We start from the raw sequence: 24235 nt of genomic DNA on the forward strand, positions 1-24235 counted from the left end.
ATATATATGAATAAAGTTCACTATTAGCTAGTAGTGAGTATTTGTCAAATACAATTTTTTTTGTGTAATCCCTAAACCAATCCCTGAATCTAAATTTTGAAAACATAAATGAAATAGGAAATGAAGAATAGATAGAGTGATAAGAATAATAGTGAAAGAGACTTGGTGATTTAAAGATTATAATTAAAATGTTTTTTATGTATTGTTAATTAATCAAATTTCTGATCAAAATTTATTTTTTTAGTTTTTTATTTTGGTTATTAAACTAGTTTTAATAAAGTTTATAACTTTTGTAATGTTATCTCATTTTCATATCTTATAGCACTTTAATTATCCATATAATGGATTTTGAAATCATCATTTCAGAAATAATGATCGAACAATATTAGTGAAAAAGTCATCTTTAAATTCCAAATTACCAACACGAAGTCAACACTAGTAGTGACACATGAAGAAGAAATATGGTATATTAAATTTGTGACCGAGGGCAAGATCAAATTTTCAACTATTTTGTTGATAATGATGTGTATACAAAAACTTAATTTGTCACTTTCTAAAATGACATTATATAAGTGTCTCTAATGCAAGAAAAAAAAATCTAGTTTTATATATGTGAAAATCATTTCAATGCTTTAAGGAGAGAATAGAATGGCATTATTTTTCACTTCAATCTATATTTTTCATAAGTATACATTTCTTTAAATATTAAGTAATTGATATTGAAATATTGTTGTGGATTATAAATTATTCAATTAACTAATTTTGATATTGAAATTTAAATAATTTTTGACAAAAAATAATTAACTTTTAATTAAGCTTTTAGAAAATTTGACAGAAATAATTAAATTAAATTAATTTCCTATTAAAGTAATTACTTTTTTATTAAATTATATTAATAAATAATATTATGCATTTGTAATTAAGTCTATTTAAAAATTATACACAAAAAAAAAAAAATGAGCTCTTAAGTAAGGTGTCCCAAAAAAATTCTATTGAAAAAAATCAAATGTGAATTGCTTAGAAATAATATGACCCCTTAATATCCACTTATCACATTTAATATGATAGATATAGTTCATGAAAGGCATTCCCATTGAAAATGTTTAAAGTCTTTCTCCAAACATTCTGAAATGGCCTTTTAGAAATATTGTAATCAGGATATGTTACCACCAATTCTTTAATCTAGAAATATTCTTTCTTTTTTCCTCTTCTCTAAACTCACCAGACCATCCTTATTTCTTTTCATTTCAAATTAGTTAACGTCATTTCCAAACACCAACTATTCTAAAATCAACATTTAAAAATTTTCTATCAAAATTAAGCAGCCCCTACAACAATTAGAGAAAACCAACTGCATTAAACCGCATTCAAAATGTTGTCGATAATTTTATAAATGGAGGAAGCCACGTTTTCATCAGCAGTAGTAATAATAGTACCAGTGGTTCCAATCTCTATGGAGGCCTTGTAAGGGTCCTCTATGTGAATTATGCATACAGTTTGTGATTTAGCATCACTCATACCATGTTGGATTTTTCCACTGATGCCCATCTTTGATAATGCAGCCATAAGTTTTTCTGAATCAGGTAAACCACAATGCTCCAAAGAACTACTATTACTAGAAGAATTTTTGTTATCAGTTTCCAATAGCAAGTGATGTCTGCCATTTTCCATTCGTAGCTCTCCCTTCAATTTTGTTATATTGATTTCTTCTTTTTTGAATGTTTTCCAGTAAAAATGAGAAGCCAGATCAGTTGCAATTTTTATCTCTGAGTTGTGCTTTCGGTATGGTACTTTCAAAGTTTCAGCTTCAGAATAATACAAAACGGAGAAAGAATTTTCACTGGAAAGGTTGATCTGCAATCTCAACTCCTCAGGACACTAGAATTAAGAAAGGAATAAAAACCAAAATAAATAATCATTTTATCACATGCATATGTATAATCTTATAATATAGTGTATAATAATAATTACCAGGACAGTCTTCGGCCGCAATAACTTTAGTAAAGGTTGAACTGTCCGCAACCTACAGCGTAGAAATCAAACATGAGAATACTAAATGGGTGGTATAATTAAAGACTATAGACTGCTACTGGCTCGATGTTTATAGAGGTTTTTAGAATTATCAGTAAGAACAATTACACATATACAGAATGTACATAATATATTGGAAAACGTGACAGAGGGAAAGGTATACTTACCCAATTCCAGAGGGAAACAAACATTGAAGAACCTTCATTGCAACTGGTTGGAAAGGTAGAAGTGCTAGCTCAAGATTCAAAACATCCTGCCGATAGGAAATTCAATGCAACATTGGCCAAAGACATTCAAACAACATGAAAAGGACAAAACTTAAAATAATGCAGATATGAAGATTCATCTCTACCCCAAGAATAATGATGTCACTGGTAATGTGGAAGGTAACCCATGTAATTTAAAAATATTATCCAGAAAGTTTTGAGCTACATCCATCACAGTGTGAGGATGGGATAAGGGAATATAATAACAACACTAAAGTATAGTACAGTATGGTATAAAATGGTGTTTCTAACAGAGTATATTAACGTTGTAATAGAGGAAATATATCATACCTCAAGAATAAGCAAAGAATTTGGACAGCCACACCATCGTCGAAGAAGATGAACAACAGGACCCATTCGCATACTCCAGTGAGGACAAAATACAATGCAAGGTTCCTGCCAATTAATTCTACAAGGAATACATCAGTTTCTGATAGAAACTAACGATAAGAAAAAGTTTAGGAAACCATTTCTGACTACTGCAGTTTGTTAAAATAAGTTATTCTCATATCTTTAGGCTATTAACAGAAACTCAACAGTTGTGAAACAAAATCGTTACCGAAATAGTTGATACTGCAAAATTTAGCAGATAAAAAAGGTGCAGAAAACATGCAAAATTTGATTAATCACTCCAATTTTAATTAGATTTTTATAAGCAAACCTAAAGGAAAAACATGGTAAAAAAGAACTCACAAGAGTTCACGTGAATGAATAGCAGGAACCACATGAATCTTTTTCTCTTTTAAGAGCTTGACGTGTGCAAACAACTGTTCCCCTGCAAATAACTGCAGCAGCAATTAAAGTATGTAAAATGGAAGTCAAACTCTATAAACAAAAGTATGCAAGTGCAACGGACCAAATTAATATTTCTAATGGTCCGTACTTTCTCTTGCCGTTGTTTGCAAAGCCACTCAGGTATGATGTTAAGCAATGCCAGCAATTCTTCAGCCTTTGAAGAAATTATATAAACTGGAACCTACAAATGGAAAATTTGTGATTACTTAATAATAGAAATTAGTGAGTGATATCCGATATTAATCCAGAAATCCATTTTCCAGATAATTATGTTTCTTTAAGTAGAAAAATATATTGATTTCTAGTTCACTTTAAAAACTTTCAAAGATAGAACTTTGCATTCCCAGTTTTTTCCCAATTTCCATTGCAGCACAAAAACAAAAAAGAAAAGGCAGCAAAATTTTAATAACGAACACTGGTAAGCAGAATCATTTGGTATGGTTAAGTCTCTTGACAAACAAAAATACAAATGGGAATAACAAAAATTAACAGAACTTAAGTCTAATACCACATAAGTTGATAAAGATAGTTTTTTACTAGTTAGTATGAACAAGCAACTAAAAGGATATAGGCTTGTGGTTCTGTAGAACAAGGCTAACTAATGTGGTCCTAAAAAGAAGAAAGGACACCTTCAAATCTGAAGCTTCGAGTGATGCTGTCATTTCCTCCAAAAGAAGCAAAATAGTTCCAAGTCGATCAATAGGAATAAGAACAGAACCACCTTCTTTTATATAATTTATAGCATTTGAGCATATGAAATCCAGCTTTTCCTTTTCCTCTGAGTTCTCATCAAAGTTATGGTTGAATCCAGCCAAATCTTGAGAACTTGAATAATAAACCACGTGTAAGTCAATATATACATAAATATCCATTACTACAGTCAGAGGATGAACACTTGAAAAACAATAACTGGTGTCTGGGTGAAACATAGTGTTTGACGGTAATAAAATTTCAATATACAATACCTCATAGATTGTAACTTAGCAGCTGAAACAGAATAATTATCCCCATCCTCACTATCTTGAGTATCACCCAAGGAGAAGTCTGAATAAATTAATGCGCAAGTCCCCTGTAAACTTCGGTAATCAAAAGGCATTGCATGTGCAGAAATGAAGCTGGATCCTGAAACATATGCAATATCTCCCTTTGGACTATTTAGGATCCAATTACAACTGCCTATTTCCATACCAGAGCTGAATGCCTTTATAACCAATGTACCATTGTAGCAAGCTTCCTCAGCATAATTAAGAGTGTGAATCTTTAGCATACAATCCTTCACATCAGCTGCACTGAGAAATTCCACAAATTAAATCTTCAAACAAATGAATTGCTACAATTGACTTCGAAGAAGAAATGGACACAGAAACAAGGTTTACATAACAGTGTAAAAAGCAACAGCTTAACCACACTAACAAAGACTGTATAAATGAGCATATAAAAAAATTACAAAACACAAATAACTGAGAATTCCAGAACCATACGAGTTTTAAACACATCCATCCCTTACTGAGAATAGGGTTCAGGTGATTTTCACTAAATCTTATGCTCTGTTTGGATGAAGAGAACGAAAATAGAAGAGAGAAAACACAAAATATATTTTCTTTTGTTTGGATGAACAAAAAATAGAAAGGAGAAAGTTGGCTTTTAGAAACAAAAGTTCTAAATTTCCCTCCCCTCATTTGCTATAAACTCAAACATACAAAGGACCAGACATAAATCTCGACAAGGAAGCAAAAAGGAAGTCAAGAGCAATTTTACATGAAAAATTATAATTAATCAATCACAAGATAATATCATAGAACCATTGCAATTACTAGTCAAGCATATTTCGTTCAGTTTTTAGATAAAATATTAAATACCATACAAGTTTTGAGATAAAATGATAGATCACCTGTACAAAGGCATCCAACCACCCAACTCCAGTCCATCTTTTCCCAATATTATCTCTCTCAATTCAGAAGGAAGGATTTCAAGCTCTTCCTGCCTCAGCCACGATGGGAAATTTGATTCTTCTGGTCCATAGAAATGCCTGAATTCCCCATGCATTGATATAAGATCCTCCATCATTAGCTGGCCTAATCTTGCTGATGCTTCAGTTACGTATATCTAACCAATTGAACAAATTTAAGCTAACTATTTTTGCGACAGAAATCAATAAAAAATGAGAACATAGTCCAATAATAACATCAAAAAGACTACCTTAGCTGAGAAACCCTTCATTCGAGTAAGAAAGGGCAACCCCATAATACCCATTGGACTGGATATTAATACAACATCAATGAAAGAGGAATTCCACAGCTGCAAATTATTAACAGTCTTGTACCAAGGTTCAGCAAAAAGTAAGCTTTTAGCATGAAGGAGCTTTTCAATTTTCTGTCTTTTCCCAAACCCAGCCCTTGAATCAAAATCATTAGCCTCAGTGTTGTAGCTTTCTACAACTGACAACCAATCCAGAGAAGTAGGTATAGGGGAGAAGGCCAGGAGAGCTGAAAGGTCTAGTGGGCAATCTAATAATATCCTAATCCCACAAAAATTGAGCATGTGACATGGTGGGAAGTGAAAGCCCCTGCCTTTGCTCAAACATGTCTGCAAAACCCAGGAAAAAAACAAATCTAAACAATGAAGAGAACATTTTCCGAAGGGGTATACATTGTAGGTACTTCCACTTGCCCCTACACACCCTGGAACATGTAACAAAGGAGTACAGTAAGAAACTTACAAACTTCATAAAGTATGAATTTAATAGCCTTTTGTAGATTGCTGCAGAAAGTGTGGCTATGGAAGATGAAAGGAAGAGAAATAGGAGCACAAGAACTTTTGTCTGAAGGGAGCGCTTTACGGAAAGACAATCTGCAAATGTAATCAATCAAAATTTCAAACATTTTCAGATCAAAAACAGAAACACACATATACCCATTTAGTGTGCTCAACAAAGGATTGAATTTCTATAAGTATGTTTCTGATTTTTTTTTTTATCTGGAAATGTTTGAAGTTCCTTGGATTGATAAACCATCACATACTCCATACTAGGACACGTGAGATTAAAAGAAGCACAGTTCAATTACATTCTATTTCTAACATCACATCCCAATTGCAATTTAAAACCTTTAAATGAAATAAAAATATCATAGGCAGCTCTAACATCACCTGGCTTCAGTTATTGTTATGAACTGCTGGAGTTTGTGGGGATGACCTCTTCCCAAATTGTGGTGTAGCTCAAATAAGAACAACAAATTAGCCTATATTATCGCGACTCATATCATATCACACATCATAAACACTCCAAGTTCAATTCTAATATCTAACACCTATTAATGTACCTGTATAAACACTCCAAGTTCAATTCTAATATCTAACACGTATTAATGTATCTGTATCTCACTAATTATTACAACATCCAAGTCCTTACACTCCAAAGACCAAAAAGAAACTTGCAAACGGGTGAAAAGGGAGACTCAAAGGTTATGATGGCAATAAATAATTTGTGTGTGAATATATAACCAAAAAATTGGATGAAAATTTATGGAACTATAATTAAAAACAAAATGAGATGGGAACAAAACAGAAATCGGATAAAGAAGAGTAAACAGCGACCAATGCTGGAGAAAATCCTAGAACGTAAGTATCTCAGAGCCCAATAGGAAAGAATTAGGGTTTTGGTGGAATTGAAATTTGGTTCAAAATGGGATTTGAATCAGAGGAATGTCAAATTTGAGTTTTGGTTTTGGCCCGTTCAAGCGGGAACCCTAATTACTCCACTGAGGAGAGAGAATACTGTTGTCAATTGGTGTCCACCTTCCTTCTGAGTAAAAGTTTGGAAAATTATACCCAAATAATTCATGTTCCAAAAAAAAATTATATGAAAATTTACAGTAGTTACCATTTATTTATAATGAAAATCTATCCTTAATAAGTATTCATAATTAGTAATCAGAATTTAGCATATATATATATATATATATATATATATATATATATAATTTAAATTTGGAATTATAGGTTAGTAGACATTTTTTATCTTTGTTTTCTTACTTTTATATTTATTAAGTATTTCTAGTATTTATTATATTCAAAAACTACCCATCAAAATAAAAAATGTTTTTTCTATAAGACTTAATAATATAAATAAAATAGTGTGTACTTTCTTTATTTTTTGTGTATTTTTGTATTTATTAACAAACTTTTTTTATTAAAATATATGTATTCGCACGTGTATTTATATTTTTATTATATTTAAAATATATAATTTCATGAATAATTAATTAAAAAATATAAAAAAGTACAATCTAAAATGTTTTAGTGAATTTTTTTTACAATAGTAGAAACAAATTATTGTTATAGTAATTATTGAAATAAAAAATTATTATTGTTATAGGATTATGTTTTCTTATGTGGTGATGATATCCATGGTTTTCCTTTGTTGAAGTGAAGGGTCTCATTACAGGCCAACTAAAATGTTTTTTATGAACTTTTGCAGATCACCATAAAAGAATGCTCCTTGCTGTTTTGCTTTGCACTGACTAATAAAGCTAACAAGATGACTAAGCCATCAACCAAATACTCCAACACTTGCTCATAATATATTGTTTTCTTCCTACCTGCTTTTATTATTTTTTATTCATTCATTTGCCACATCATTTTATATAAATATGTTTTTGTCCACATTATTTTATATAAATATATTTTTTCCTCAAATTTCAGTCAAATTTAGAATTATTTTTTATCAATTTAATCTTTTATCTCTAAAAAAAATATAAATTTAATTCTTTTAATTTATGTTATTTTATAATTCTCATTGAACCATTAATCTATTATCATTGAATTCTTACAAGTCTTTAGAAAATCATATATTGATTAAAAATATAATTAAACCATAGTGTATAAATAAGTGCTAACTTTTTATTATATTAGTTTTATAAAAATAAGTTAAATTTAGAGTTTGTTTTCTTAATATTATTAGACTGATTCAAGTACTAAACTCCTTCTAAACATGATGAAATGTATTAAAAATGTCACCTTAATTAAAAGTACAATTAATTCAATTAGTGTTTTTCTTTTGTGATTGTTAAAAATGAAATCCAATTCTCTTAAATGATCCATTTTAGTGAATAACGAGACTTGGTAGAAGAAATGTAAAAGGAAAAGCTAAAGGGTTTCTTTAACCGAAATGTATAGCAGTAAGAGAACATAAAGGAAAACTAAAAAAAGAAAAAGAAAAAGAAAAGGGAAAGATATATGAAGACTTTGTAGAGGAGATTCTGCTGCAAAATTATAGTCAAAATCATATTCTTTTCTTAATGGGAATGTGCTGTTAAAATGTCTTACAGATGCATGGTAAATTAATGCTAGTAGCCAACCCAATAATCAAAAGTTTCACTTTATACCATCCTAATCAAAGATTATAAATATTAGTTAATTTGGTTAATTTCATAAAATAAAATAAAAATATATTTTATCAAATAGTTTTTTTTTTTTTCAAGAAATGTAACGCTGCCCCACTTGCACTGTGATTACGGTATCCTTTTTCTTTTCATTTTTTTTTTTTTCTGATACCTTTCAAGACACTTCGTTTTCTTTATAGTTATAATTATAGTTGAGGATAGAAAAAATTTACATCAGAGTTTTAAACAGGAAAAAAAATTATTTATTCTATAGATTTTTTATTTTAAGATCTTGTCATCAATATTGTTGAAATTAATTGTGAAAGTGATTTTAAACTTGTTTTATAACATGTTAAAATTTTGTCATTTAGGTACTCTATTCAAGGTTTTTAGATTTTGGAATAGTTTATTCTTCATAAATTCATAAATTGTTTTGGAGATAAGCATTTCAAATAAGGAGAACAATTTTAATTTTGTATAGAATCATAAGAAAGATTTATACGAAGATGATTTAACCACTAAATTTGTTGTTTGTATATGTACACATCATTGACTAAAAACAAGTTTGAATGTTTTTGTCTTTTTTATAATAAATTGTTATTTAACATGAATCGAATACTCATGTTGATATGTTTGATGTGACAATTAAATCATGCCAGTGAAGTGAATTACAAAATTATAATTTTTTTGTGAATTGTGTTTTGAACATGATTTTGATAAGTAGAATAAATTTTTATAGTTTTTCATGTGATAATTTATGAATTTGATATGAGCTTAAATATGGATACTTTGAGTAAAGGGAACAAGATTGTTTTGAAATAAGTACATCATGATGATGATGATGTTTGACAAAATTAAGATTGATTTATGATTTTAGTTAAATGAGTTATGTTCTATAACAATATTTATTGAGATTGATGTATGTTCTATGAAAATTATTGTCAATATTGATTAGAAATACATAAATTTGAAGTCATACATATATGATGATACATGAATCATTGTTTGTGTTGTACCTTAGTATTTATATTTATGTTGTAACGAAGATTTTATAATTTCAATAATGGTATAAGTCACGCAAACTACAAGATTAAGTGGGGAGAAGCTGATGAAAGAGTTATTGCACACCATAACATGTATAGATGTGCAATTTGGTTACATGAATTTACCGTGATTTTATGAATCACGGGTTCCCTAATAAATCCACATCAAATCTGACCAAATATTAATTTCTAATAAAATATAATTAATATCAGTATTACTGAAAATACATATGTCGATATTTCACTTGTTGAATATCTTTTATGCTGTTATGATTTTTTAATATGTCACATCTCATTATAATTTGAGTAATTTGAGTTATAGTTATTGTAAGGTACCAAATTGTTGTACCGATTTCATCGTGCTACCTAATTAATTACACGGAAGCCTGATAATATATAAATAAAGGGAGAAAGTGCATTGTCCAAGAAAAATAAACAAATACATGTTATGCGATGAAATGTCCAAAACAAAACTATGAATAAAATTAACGTAGTATTTATTAATTCTATAATAAACATTAAATACATTCCAATGTTCATCTTCACGAGATAATGACTTTAATATAAAGAAAGTCGAGGAAGGAGAAGAAGAAAAAACAAAGGAAAAAAGGGACACTATGCATAGTTTAAGCAACTAGCTTTCTTTTAAACTTATCTGTTTCCAATCGTTGTCCGTTACATATAAAAACTCGCATTCATATATTTAAAAGTGATTACAAATTAGTGAGCTGTAATTAGTCTTTAAGGAATATAAATCTAAGTTTAGAAGTAAAAGAAATATGAAATCTGAAACTTATGAAAAATTACAAAATTATGAGTAGAGTTTACACTTACAATTCTAAGATCTGAGAAAAAGGAACGTGCTTAATTAGAAGCTTAGAAGCTTAGCTCAAATTAGCTACACAACACAAGCGTTTCCAATAGAAGAAAAAGGAGTGTCGAGATAAACAAAAGCTTTAATTAGTGAGATAGTATTCATTCTCATTCATATGTAATTTGGCATCCATTTTTTAAAATGTGTCAATCTAGTTGCAACTTTTGAAAAAATGTCTTAATCCGATCCCTTTCACACAAAAATTATTAAAATAGTTAATTTAATTTATGACTTTTACTACTAAATTTTAATATAAATATAAATACTTAATTTTGTAAGTCATTTTAAATATCAATACTGTTAACGGTGTTAATATTTTTTTGTTGAAAATGACCTAATTGAAGTATCTTTTCAAAAGTTAGGACTCAATTGACACCTTTTTAAAATTGAGTACCAAACTGATACATATTTCTATAACAATATATAAAAATGATTTTCTTTTTTGTGTCCACATTTTATAATACCAGTTTTATCCTTAATTATTTTAAACATTAATTATTTTATAAATAATTTACTTTTAATTATTATTCTAAAATCCTCTTTTGTCTTAAACCATTATTTTAAAAACTTTTTTTGTACATATCTTATTTTTTTAATTTTACATTTAACAACTATTTTAAAAATTAATTATATATTTTATTATTAATCTTAACTTAAGTTTTTTGAAAATTTAAAAATGCGAATACATAACGTTATCGTTGTCGTGACTAATATAAATGAAAGTGGGTATCATAAAAAAAAAAAAAGAAAATAATGCATAGGAAAGCATTAGAACACTGAGATCAAATTATTAAAATTTGAAACGAAAAAGGGGGCAATAAACAGCACGCCACCATGTCCCATAACCTTTTGAAAAAGCAGCCAAAATATTCCTTATCAAATAATGAAAAAAAAAAAAAAAAAGTAGCATGTGAATGATTTTACAGACCAATCCCTTTCCCGAGTCTATATAACTTGGAGTTTCTAATGCTCTTAGTTCAGTGAAATAACTTCTTCTTCTACCTAAACCCAAAACTTGAGCCTAATAATGGATCCCACACAGATGAAGAAGATTCAAGCGATGAAGAGGTACAAGAAGCAGCAGTTCCTGAACAATTTGTATGTATATTTTGTGAGTGCCTTAACTTGCAGTGTCTTCTGTTTTGTGACCTTCTGCATGCCCTATCTTTCTTCTCTTCTGCGGGTCTTTTTCTTGGTCCACATCTCAAGTTTAGTACCAGTTTTGTTGAGCTCAAAGCTCTTGTTCATCATAGGCAACCTTATAATTTTTTTCCTTGTGGTAAACTCGAGAATCCTTTCCTCGGATCCCTCTTCAACTCCTGTTGTTTACTATGATGAGTACATTCGGAGCAGTCAAACCCCAAAACCTCGTGTTACAACAGTTGAGGTCTGCAACCAAGGTAAAGCTTTATTGGAGAAACATGTTGTCGGGGAAAATTTGGACATCAACAGCACTGAGAAAGGCACCGAAACATTCAAAGAAGACGATGACAACATAGATGCAGGCGATGGACAACGTTTGATTCCTTCATGTTTGATTCCTTCTTGTTCCGATGAATTGAACAAAAGGGCCGATGATTTTATTGCAAGAGTCAATAGGCAGAGAAGGCTTGAACTTAGCCTTCTCAATTATGGTGGTAGTTACTAAGTATATGGTGCTGCTGTATAGTGCAAAAATATCTTGATCTCAACTAGATTATTTTCTTCAAAATCTATTTGGGAATATTATAAATATTATATATATCTCTATATATGTTACAGTATTTTTAATAACATAATTATATATTTATAAGGATAATGATATTTTAATTCAATTATTTTATTTATTTCTAATTTATCACTCTAATTATCTTTTAATTATTTATTTTTATTTTTTTAGTGATATGATGTCATAATTTAAAAGTGATTGAAATGATGGTTTAAAAATGAGTCAAAAAAAATAAATCAAAATATCATAATCCTATTTATATGTATCTAAAGTTCAGATGAAGAGATTTCTTATATATTTATAGGAAAATCAAATTAAAAAGTAGAAACTAATTAAGATAAAAAATTTATATAAATTAAAATTAACATATATATAAATTAATTTGTAGAATTTATATTTTGTTATTTTGTTTAAAATTTAATTTTTAATTTATGATTAATTATTGAAATATTTATTTTAATTTCTTCTAAAAATATCCGTACATATATATTTTTGTTAAACAAACTGACTTTTAGTTGCACAATCAATATTCATGTAATCAATTAACAAATAAGACTTTTCTTATAATATTTATAAATGAAACTATCTCATCTTTCTTAGAGTTTAATATTAAAAATTTTCAATATCAAAAAATAAGAAACAATATTACTAGCATGCTTATATGTAAAAACCACATAAGTAAAACTAAAAAAGAAATATATTTTTAATTAGATGCAGATTGACTTTCCTTTGAAATGTTTGAAGTGGGAAAAGTATTTTTATTTTTATTTGATTACACAAAAAACTACGTTAAAATATTTATTAATTATATATATAAAAAACATCAAAAGGATACATGACTTTCTAGTATTGTAAGTATTTTGCTTCTTTTTTTCTCTGAACGTATAAACAAAATGAGCTTTAATTATTGACAATTTTCTTAATTTTCTTATGAATGCTTGAAATTTTTTTCGGAAAATATAAAATAAATAATTGGTTTGGCTTAGTGGTTAGACTTTTCATGAGTTGGATATCAAACGTTATTACCATTATTGTAGACAAATTTTGTTTCTTTAATGGTCGATAACAAAAATTATCAACAATCGTAGAGGTTTCTAAAAGATACTCATGCAATACTTTTTAAAAGTAAAAAATATATATTTTGTCAACTGTTATAAATATTTTTGAGGAAGTTCTATATTTTTTTCTTAAACTTAATATACATCTTCTTCTTTTTTTTCTTTCTGACATAGAGACACTTTAATAGCACAATAGACAACAAATTATCGAAAAAGTTAGATTAGTGAAATTAAATTTGTATTTTTGAGATATATTAACAATTAGGTAAGTTTATTGAAGCACTTATGAATTCTATCAAAATCAATTTTTTAGATGCATCATAATAATACCATTTATATATTTTATTATTAAATACTTTTTGAATGTACAATGATTAGAGATTGCAACAAATCAGGCGTAGACAGTGTCTACCCGCAATCTAATCCGCATAAATTTTTTTTACTCGAAATCAGTTTCACTATTCATCGGATACCCAAATATAAAATTGCATACATAATAAAAAAATAATAATACTTAACGTTATTTCTTAGATTGATATTAACCTTGATATTAACTCAATTTTCTTAGATTAAAGTCGTCGTCCAGAAAAACTAGGTTAGAGTTATTCAATTGAGCAAAAGCATAAAACCTATATTTTATTAATTAGGTTAGACATAAATATGAATTTTAAATTTTTTATTTTATTTTTAATGGATACCTACGGGTACAGATAATATGTTACCCAAACTCAACTTATTTATAAACGGATATTAAGATACTCTTTATCCACTATCTATGGATACCAACTATCCACAATAAATTTTATCCATAAATATCCATGAATACGAATATTTTTGTTATCCTTAATAATAATAAATACCATAATAAAATTTAGAAATCGCACGTATATATTAAAATTTTAGTATACAATATATTTTAAATAGCACGTCGAAATCATATTTTAAAATATTTCATACCGAGGTTAGAAACAATCTATAACAAATAGGAAGGTAATTTTAATTTGTTACCTATTTGAGTAAAACTTTATTTAACTTATTCTTTTTCTATACTATTATTGGAGGATGAAACTTTTATCACGTGTCTTTATTAAACAATATCTGCAAATTGTATGAATATAAGTACATGATATGATTTAGTTATATTTTTAATGGACGTGCGATTTCTAATAATAAATGCTCATGATATTCATGTAATTTTATTAAAATAAAACAAAGAATGATAATTTTAGAACATGTGTTTATACTAAAAGTAGCTTATTTTATGATTAGTCAGAAAGTTAAAAGCAACACCCTGCCTTTTCTCCTTACAAATTATTCAGATTTGTGGGCAATCACTAAATACTCTTTCTGCTTTTTAATCAAATTTAAATTTATACATAATTATGAATGCTTAAGTTATTTTAAGGTATGGATTAATTATTAGTTACCTTAGCCACCGTCACCTTTATTTTTTTCCAAAAGCATCATAAACTCTCGAATTTTAAAACAAACTGAGCATATGCATCTGTATCAATAGCCACTCTCTAGTTTACTTATGCATTTTTTGTTTATATATAAGTGTGAAAATTTTCAATTATCGATATTGTATTTTGTCTTTTTTCCATTTTTTTTATGCAAGTTGTGGATTCTGAGTTGTAATTCTTTCTAGTAATATGCATGTTTCCTTCCCTATAATAACTTTTTTTTTCCTTAGAATTTTTAACAAGACAGTGATAACAAAGACAATACACTTTAAATTTTATTTTTTTAATTGTTTAAACTTCAATTTACTGTCTTAAAAAATAAATTTTTTATAAGTAATAAAATTACATACATTAATGATATTAATGGTATAAGATAGTTGACGATTATTTTACGAGCAGAAAATAGTTCTGTAATGAGACAATCAATTTAACTGTAGGAGGAATATTTTTTTTATCTTTCCATGTAACATGCAATTCCTATTTTTCATTTGCAAATTTGTTCTGTACACTCTGAATATTTTAATTTCATATTTAAAAAAATATTATTTGCAAATAATTATTCAGTTTTAAATTTTAAATATTTTTTAATATTAATTTAAAATTATAAATTAATTACTTCATAATTAATTATCTTTTATTCTTATTAAAATTAAATAAAAAATATTTTCATAATTCATTATATTGCCTAATAATGTTATCTTTTTCTATCGCAACAATCAAATATATTAAAAACTTTATAATTATTTTCCTTTATTATAAATTCACGTTCTCTATTTGATTTCTTTGTCATTGAATTTGTTATTTCAACATATTATGCGATATAAGTATAGGATTATCCCTAAAGCATTAACTTCAAATTTCAATTCCAAAATGTCATCCATTGATTAAAAAAAATCATAAAGGGTTATTATGTTGATCCCTTAATACAAAATGTAATTAAGAAGAAAATCACATACTTAAAAACCAACAATGTAATAAAATAAATTGAGTAATTAATATTGATTCATTTAAGTAAGGTTTGTTACAAAATTATAAATAAAATTTATATATTATTTATTAATTATGCATTGACTATATTTAAATGCCCTTGCTTACAAACCTGTGTGTTTAAAAGAAAAAAAAATATAGAAGAGTAAACTTAAGATATCTTTCTTATATATTTGGACGTGACATAACATTAAAAATGAAGAGTCTTCATATTAAAATAATTTTTTGTTTGTTTTAAAATATCAACAACTAAATAAAATATAAATTGTAATACACATTTTATAAAACCGTATGATTAGAATAAAAATTCAAAAGAGATCTTCAAAAGTAATGTAGTAGAATATAATCCATTGAAAATAAATTAAAACATCTCCTAATATATGTTGCCATTAACAAAGAAAGGGAAAAAGATATCCTAAAACATAAGTAAAAAAAATATTGGTCTTCTTTGTTCTTTATAAGAAAACATTTCATAATGTTATATGCATGTGATTTGGATCTGGACAAATCATCCAACTTAAAATACTTCATTGATAAGCAAAGTGTGTACTTCCCAGTACTTGCATGTAAACATTCACACGTGCTAATTTTATAAAGTACATAAAGCCTGCAAACATATATCTGGAACATTTAATCTAGTTTAATTTTGGTCCCAAATTGTTAGAACTTAAACTTTGTAACCTTAAAGTGGGTCACCCGAAATGTTCCACTATGGTGGTAACCTTTTCCACTGCGGGACGCGGCATTTTCCCTACGACGTGGCTCTGATCATAGTTAATTTAAATACTTTTTTTTCACATTTAAATACAATTTTGGATGTGAGTATTGTTAATAAAAGTATATAACTAACAAAATTTATTGATAAAATAGACAATTACATTTCTAATGTTTAAGTTATACACTTAAACATTCATGTTCTGGGAATGAATGATGAGAATCAGTTGGGTAACAGACTAATGAATCGATTATTGAGCCTCTAGAATCGACTATAGATGTGAAAGAGGCGATTGAATCAATTATGTGTGGTTGCATAAAGTATGGAATCAATTTTTGTTGTATTTTGGAAATGGTGAAATGATGATTCCTTCTTTTGGAATTGAGTTGGACTCCTTCAACAGGTTTGCAGAATACAGTTTGGTCCCGACAAGAACAACAATGAATAAAAAATTGCTAAGTTTAAAAAAAAAAAACATTGAATTGTAATGATAAAATAAAGTGATGTAGTATATAAATATTGTAAACTTGTAAAATGATTAAAAATTAAAAACATTGTTGTGTAATTAAAAATTAAAAATATTAATCTTGTAAACTTATAAAGTGTTTAAAAATTAAAAATAGTTATAATGAAAAATATTTATGAAAAAAATTCATGTAAACTTATAAATTAAAAAAAAATTTAAAAGTACTTTGAATGAAAAATATTCATGTTATAAACTTTGAAACTTATAATGAAAAATATCTTTATTGTAAAGTTATTAAATAATTTAAAGTTGTAAGCAGTTATAGTGAAAAATATTTATGCTGTAAATTTATAAATTAATTAGAAATTAGAAATACTTATGAGGTAAACTTATAAAATAATAAAAAATTTAAAATATTGATGTATAATTAAAAATTTAAAATATTAATGTTGTAAACTTATAAAATAATTAAAAATTAAAAATACTTATAATGAAAAATATTACACTGTAAACTTAAAAAATAAACTGAAATTTAAAAAACTTATAATAAAAAATATTTAAAAAAGTAGAAATATTGTAAACTAAAAAAATAAACTAAAATTTAAAAAACTTATAATAAAAAATATTTAAAAAAATAGAAATACTTATCAAGTAAACTTATAAAATGATTCCATGACTAGGGATGGCAACGGGGCGGGGCGGGGACGGGTTTCGCTATCCCATACCCATCCCCGCATAAAAAATTCATCCCCATCCCCATACCCAAACCCAACGGGTATCAAACTTTTTTCCCATCCCCATCCCCACCGGGTAACGGGTATAATCTCGTACCCATACCCGTACCCGTGTTCTAACTACTTCAATATTAATTTTTATAAAAGAAAAAAATTTACGGTAAAGAAAACATAATATTATGAAATATTCAATATTAGGAGGATTTTCTTCGATGCCAAATACCTTAAAATAAATTATAATTGTTTACATTTTATATTAGAATACCAAATAAAATTTCATGTGAACCAAAACATTTGTTAAATTTGCAAACTACAACATTGATGAACTTAGTTGATAAAATTAAAAAATATTTCAAAAAAATATAAAAGGAAAACAAATATTTAAATTAAAATATATTTTAAATGTTTGTTTACTTCAATTTTTTAAATTCTAATGAATATCTTTTTTATACACTAATAAAAGTTATAATATATCACTTGATCAAAATGACACAAAGAATAAATAATAAACATAATAATAAAAGGAAAACAAATATTCAAATTAAAATATATTTTAAATGTTTGTTTACTTCAATTTTTTAAATTATAATGAATCTCTTTTTTATACACTAATAAAAGTTATAATACATCACTTGATCAAAATGACACAAAGAACAAATAATAAACATAATAATAAAATTTTGACATAGATTTTGTATCTTTTGAACTTCAATATATGTTGGATAGTGACAAAAAAATATTCATAGCAATTACATTAAATTTTTATATTGTAGTAAATAAAAGTTATTTATACAATTAAAGTGGAAAAAATTACAGTATGATTAATAGTGAGTTATAAAATAACAAATAATTAGATAGAATATATCGAAATATTATTCTACATGATGAAAATAAACAATAAATAAAAATATTAAAAGACTAACAAATGTGTGTTTTAGAAATAATTTGAGAGACTATCGAAAGAAATCGCACAAAGGAAATCAAATGTATAATTAAGGTATGATAAAATGAAAAATACCTTACAGAACTAATTATTAAATTATGTTTGAAGTGGTTAAAATTAAATAGAAATATCATTAGTGACCAAAAAATTTGTCATTAAATTACATATAAATTAGTAATTAAATTGGTCACTAAATCAAGTACAGATTCGATCATTGAATCGGTCACTAATTTAGTCATTGATTCAGACAATAAATCAACTACTACCACCAATGACGAAAAATAGTGACTGATATGGGTTACTGACTAAATCAGTCACCATTTCATGTTTTTCTTGTAGTGAATTATCATATACTATTCCTAAATATCATTATATATATATATATATATATATATATATATATATATATATATAAAATTTTAACCACTTCAAACAGAATTTAAAGTGAAAAAATTACATTATGATTAATAATGAGTTATAAAATAAAAAATAATTAGATAGAATATATCGAAATATTATTCTACATGATGAAAATAAAAAAAATAAATAAAAATATTAAAAAACTAACAAATGTGTGTTTAAGAAATAATTTGAGAGACTATCGAAAAAAATCACACAAAGGAAATCAAATGTATAACTAAGGTATGATAAGACGAAAAATATCTTAGAGAATTAAGAAAACTTTTCAAATATTAACATATAATTAATGGTTGAAAAATAACGAAAATTATTTTAATGAAACAAAAGAGTTCTTCAAATTAAACAAAAATTAATAATAATAATAAGTAAAGAATTTTTTTTATATTATCTTAAATTGAGAGTATAAACATTCTCATGTGAAAGAAAAATTTATAATAAATAAAAATAATAAAAAATAATATAAATATTCAAATGTGAGGCATAATTTTTTTTTAATTAACATACATCATTTTAACATAATTACATAAAGGTTATGATAAAATAAAAAATATATTGGAGATGAGAATGAGTTTCATGACAAATGAAATAATTAAAAGAAATAAAAAATAGAAAAAATATATATATATATAGGGGTTACTTGATTAATTGTGAATATTTTAATAATTTAAACGAGAATGGAAATATGGCGGGGACGGGTATTATGGCGGGTATATGTACATCCCCATACTCATCCCCATACCCAACTGAAAAAGTCGGGGATTCCCCATACCCATACCCCTACCCAGTCAATGCGGGGATTCCCCGTCAAAACGGGGACGGGTTCGGGCAATACCCACGGGGACGGGTTTATTTGCCATGACACCGTGGGATAATTTGTTGTTCCCTTTTATATATAAACTTATCAAATTTACAAAGAGGATTCTCTTTTTTTGTCCACATTTCATAATACCAATTATATCCTTTACAATATAATTATTTATTAAAATTTTTAAAATTAATGATTATTTTTAACTATTATTTATAAAATTGTTTATTTTTTTTTTCATTTTTTTATTCATCAATAATTAATTTTTCTATTCATTTCACTCTATTTTTAACATTTCACTTTAGTTTTAATAAATATAAATTAACATTTTCAAGTCAGGAATTATTTTCAAATTAAGTTCAAATTTTCGGGATCAAAAGCATTTCTTTATCAGTTCGTGAAAAACGTCAGCTTGGTGAACGCTATATTTTTTTATAAAAAAAGTTAAATAACACGTGACACGTCGTTTGTTATTTTTAATACCGTCAATCAATAGGGACTAAAAATAATGATTTTTAAAGTACTGGGACCAAATAGTGACCAAGTATCGAACGGGGGATTACCGTTACCGTTACCATTACCGTTACCGTTACCATTACCATTACCGTTACCGTTACAATTACCGTTATCATTTTCGTTACCGTTACCGTTGTCGTTACGTTACCGTTACCGTTATCATTACACTTACCGTTATCGTTACCGTTACCGTTATCGTTACCCTTACCGTTACTGTTACTCTTACCGATACATATACCGTTACCGTTATCGTTACTGTTACTGTTACCCTTACCGTTATCGTTACCCTTACTGTTACCGTTATCGTTACCCTTACCGTTACTGTTACTCTTACCGATACCGTTACCGTTATTGTTACTGTTACTGTTACCCTTACCGTTACCGTTACCATTATCGTTACCGTTACCGTTTCCATGACCGTTACCGTTACCATTACAATTACAATTATTGTTACCGTTACCATTGCCGTTACTTTACCGTTACCGTTACCGTTCTCATTACCGTTACCATTCCCATTAAGATTACCGTTACCGTTACTGTTCTCATTACCGTTATCGTTACCATTACAGTTGCAAGTTATTGTTACCGTTACCGTTATCTTTACCCTATTACCCTATTATCGTTATCGTTGTCGTTACCACCGTTACAAGTATCGTTACTGTTACCGTTACCGTTATCGTTACTGTTACCGTTACCTTTATTGTTATTGTTATTGTTATTGTTACTCTGTTATCATTACCGTTATCGTTACCATTACCGTTATTGTTATCGTTACCGTTATCGGTTACCCGTTACCGTTATCGTTATCGTTACCCCGTTACCGTTACTGTTACCGTTATCGTTGCCGTTATCGTTACCTACCATTACATGATTCGTTACATATGCTTTTTGACAAGCATTTGCCGCAATAAAAATTAGCATTGTATTTCGATTATATTTTGCCTATGGTAAGTGTAGTAAAAATATTGGGATCAATTTCAGTAAAAATGTTAAAGTAAGATGAAAATAGAAGACTCACATCGATCGATGTAAGTTTGAAAAGTGGTACAAAATTGTTATGTATATTCGGTTGATACATTGAGAAATATTGTCTTTTTTTTTAACTTTTAAGTATTTATTTTCTTCCTTATGTGAATCGCAAATGTTGAAATTAACAATTTGTATAATAGTAACAATAAATATTAATGTTTGTAAAATGGATTACCTTCTTTAAGTGATTAATTATGATATTTAATGTGTTAATAAGTGGATAATCAATACTTTTGGATAAAGTAGGATGACATTGATTTTCAGTAATTTATCTTGATTATATAAAAAATATATATTCTTAACAAAATAAAATTTCTAACTAAAGACATTTTGTTACTAAATTAATCAAAGTCTTATATTATTTGGCCCATAAAGTCAACTATTTTGCCTTGTTTAATAGATAATGTAATGTAATAAAACAATGGAAGAAATGTATGGGCAAATGATCAAAATTATGTGTTTAGAAAAATTTGTCATGATTTTAGAAAACAAGATAAAGGTGTTAATTTGGGGGGTTTGTTTTGTTTGTATTAAATGTAATCTTATTTTCGTTGTTGATGAAAAATTTATAATGCATTGTAAAAGTTTGCTTGTATATTGAATGAAAAAGTTTGATTAAGTTTAAGCACACCATTTTGGTCTCAAATTTCAATGTTGTTGTTCTAATTTACATTTATACCGATAACTGATAATAATACATTTATACCGATAACTGATAATAAAAGTACTGATATATCAGAGCCAATTGAATAACTGAAAAAAAGTGGTGGTATAAGAGACCTAATTTCAGAACATAATATCCAAACTGTTATATATCCAAATTGTTGCTTATAACAGACCCAATTGAAGAGCACAATATCCAAAGTGTTGCTCATAACAGAGCCAAAATAACCACAAAACGCAAAATAACAGCTGTTTATCAACAAAATAATAGCACTTCATCATTACAGCATATGCACAAAATGACAGCAGATGCACAAATTCATGGCTTCCAAACACGTCCCTTTCTATCGCGACTGTGTGTACGCATTTTTTACATATGCATGATATTATATTGGTAGGTGATAATGATATTGTAATGTTATTAAGTTAATATATAAAATAAAATTATATTTATTAAAAATAAAATAAAATATATAAGAAAAGATGAGAGAATAATTGTTGATAAATACGGAAAAAGAGAAGAAGCAGAAATAGACCATTTTATAAAAATTTTGTAAAATAAACGGTAAATTTTCAAAAAATTAATAAATAATTATATTTTAAAGGGTAAAATTGAATTTTTGAAATGTGGATACAAAAGAAGGAATCATCTTTATATATTGTTATAGATAATAAGTAATATTAACAAAAATTCAAATAATAATATAGGAAAAATATTTAATATAGTGTATTTCAAATTTATTCCTACGAATTCCTTTTATAAATTTTAATTTTTTTTTTATAAATAACAAATTCAATTTCATTTTAATATAATTTTCACTACTTACATTTAAATTTATATCACATTTTTACATAAGGATAAATTGGTAATCATCTATTTTTATCAATTAAAACATTTTTTTAATTTATTAGACTCATCACATCATTCACAGACTCTCACAAATTATCATTATTTCAAATCTCTTCATTCATCTTTTTATCCAAATAACATCACAATTATGTGTTTGTTACAAATAATAACTTGATTCCTCTGCTAAGATCATGACTGTAATCTTATTTCCTTCATGAAAAAACATCTTTTAAGATAACAAAACAAATATGTCATTAGACTATTATCGAATTATCATTTATATATAGTTTTATGTTCAAAATATATACGTTTGTTAAAAATTTATATAAACTAAACATAAAAGATTTGTAATATATAAATAAAGATACTTTACTTTAAAAAACAATTATATAATAATAACAACATAGATTTGAAGTTATTTCTTAAAATGTTAAATTATGCTATAACTGATTGAGTACTATGTAAAATGCTAGGTAATGACAGGTTGAAATAATTGTGATGTGAAATTGACACAATGTAATGGTACTGATTGAATAATTATGAAATTAGTTGGTTGTTTGTAATATTGTTAGTGTTAGTTAGGGTGAACAAATGCATTAATTTAAATGAATAATTGTAAAATTTAACTAAATTTTAAAAGTGGTGTAAGATTAAATTAAATTCATTTGTATAATAGTTTCAATTTATAAAAATTGATTTGATAGAGCAATTTAGTTTATTTTTTATTTAAAATAATTTAATTTTTTATATAATTAAATTAAGTTCATTATCAATTTAGTTCGATTTAAAATATTTAAAAACAAAATAATAGTAAATAAAATATATTTTAGAATATACACTTTAATCAAAAGTATATTAAACAAATAGTATAATTTGTTAATTTGTTTAATTTAAAGAATTTAGATTTAACTAAGTTTCAAATATATGATTGCTTTTATTTTAAGTATTAATAAATTATATCTATATTAAGTACTTAATTAATTATATTTTAAAGTTAATTTTTGTAATATAATCGTTTAATTTTAATGTATGAAATATTTTTAAATTTTTTATTATATAATATTTATTTATCACAATACTTACTATGTTCTGCATCCATCGTAATGGATATCATGTCGATAAAAAAGGAATCAACTTATATCTATTTTAAGTGCGGCGTCTTTTACTTTAAAATTTTAACTTATTTATAAAAAATATTTCCAAAAAACACACTTTTTATTTTATTACTATTTCTTTAAAAATATAAATACTTAAAAGAAACATATCCTTAAAAGGTTTGTTCTTTTAGTATGATGGATTTGGAAGAGGGTGTGAAGATGAGATTGTATCGATGAATATGTGTGTTGTTTTAATAGATTTAGATAGTAAAATGAGTGAATTTTGAGATTAATTTTATGACAGTTAGTAAGTGATTTGAACCTTAAACACTAGTTCACACATAATAACATCACACCACTCATCTAAACCTTCAACCACACAATACAACAC

General features: G+C 26.5%; 2 protein-coding genes across 4 annotated transcripts; one reads left to right on the plus strand and one right to left on the minus strand.

Moving 5' to 3' along the window:
* Positions 1 to 1337: 1337 nt before the first annotated feature.
* Positions 1338 to 6891, minus strand: LOC114179794 (integrator complex subunit 9). 3 transcript variants are annotated; one of them, XM_028066252.1, is made up of 12 exons: positions 6240 to 6891; positions 5812 to 5942; positions 5292 to 5678; positions 4984 to 5198; positions 4058 to 4381; positions 3722 to 3917; positions 3181 to 3273; positions 2991 to 3082; positions 2589 to 2706; positions 2199 to 2284; positions 1972 to 2023; positions 1338 to 1878 (listed from the first exon to the last, which is right to left on the minus strand). In XM_028066252.1, the coding sequence occupies exons 2-12, from the start codon at positions 5818 to 5820 to the stop codon at positions 1357 to 1359; spliced, it is 2094 nt and encodes a 697-aa protein (XP_027922053.1). In that variant the 5' UTR covers positions 5821 to 5942; positions 6240 to 6891; the 3' UTR covers positions 1338 to 1356. The 3 variants fall into 3 exon arrangements, with proteins under 3 accessions (XP_027922053.1, XP_027922051.1, XP_027922052.1); XM_028066250.1 differs by having other exon boundaries at positions 3154 to 3273; XM_028066251.1 differs by having other exon boundaries at positions 3154 to 3273; positions 5812 to 6891.
* A 4449-nt stretch (positions 6892 to 11340) lies between these two features.
* On the plus strand, positions 11341 to 12101 carry LOC114179155. The gene has a single exon (XM_028065390.1). It carries the CDS (start codon positions 11418 to 11420, stop codon positions 12036 to 12038), a length of 621 nt encoding a protein of 206 aa, XP_027921191.1. The 5' UTR covers positions 11341 to 11417; the 3' UTR covers positions 12039 to 12101.
* The last annotated feature ends 12134 nt before the right edge of the window (positions 12102 to 24235 follow it).

Source organism: Vigna unguiculata, chromosome 3, assembly GCF_004118075.2.
Source record: "Vigna unguiculata cultivar IT97K-499-35 chromosome 3, ASM411807v1, whole genome shotgun sequence".
Lineage (NCBI taxonomy): Eukaryota > Viridiplantae > Streptophyta > Magnoliopsida > Fabales > Fabaceae > Vigna > Vigna unguiculata.

Coding starts and splice junctions, on each gene's coding strand:
- LOC114179794 (XM_028066250.1), bottom strand. Junction 2,707..2,990: donor ATTCATTCACGTGAACTCTT/GTGAGTTCTTTT, acceptor TATTCCTTGTAG/AATTAATTGGCAGGAACCTT. Junction 2,285..2,588: donor ATTCTTTGCTTATTCTTGAG/GTATGATATATT, acceptor TCCTATCGGCAG/GATGTTTTGAATCTTGAGCT.
- LOC114179155 (XM_028065390.1), top strand. CDS start 11,418: ATGGATCCCACACAGATGAAGAAGATTCAAGCGATGAAGAGGTACAAG.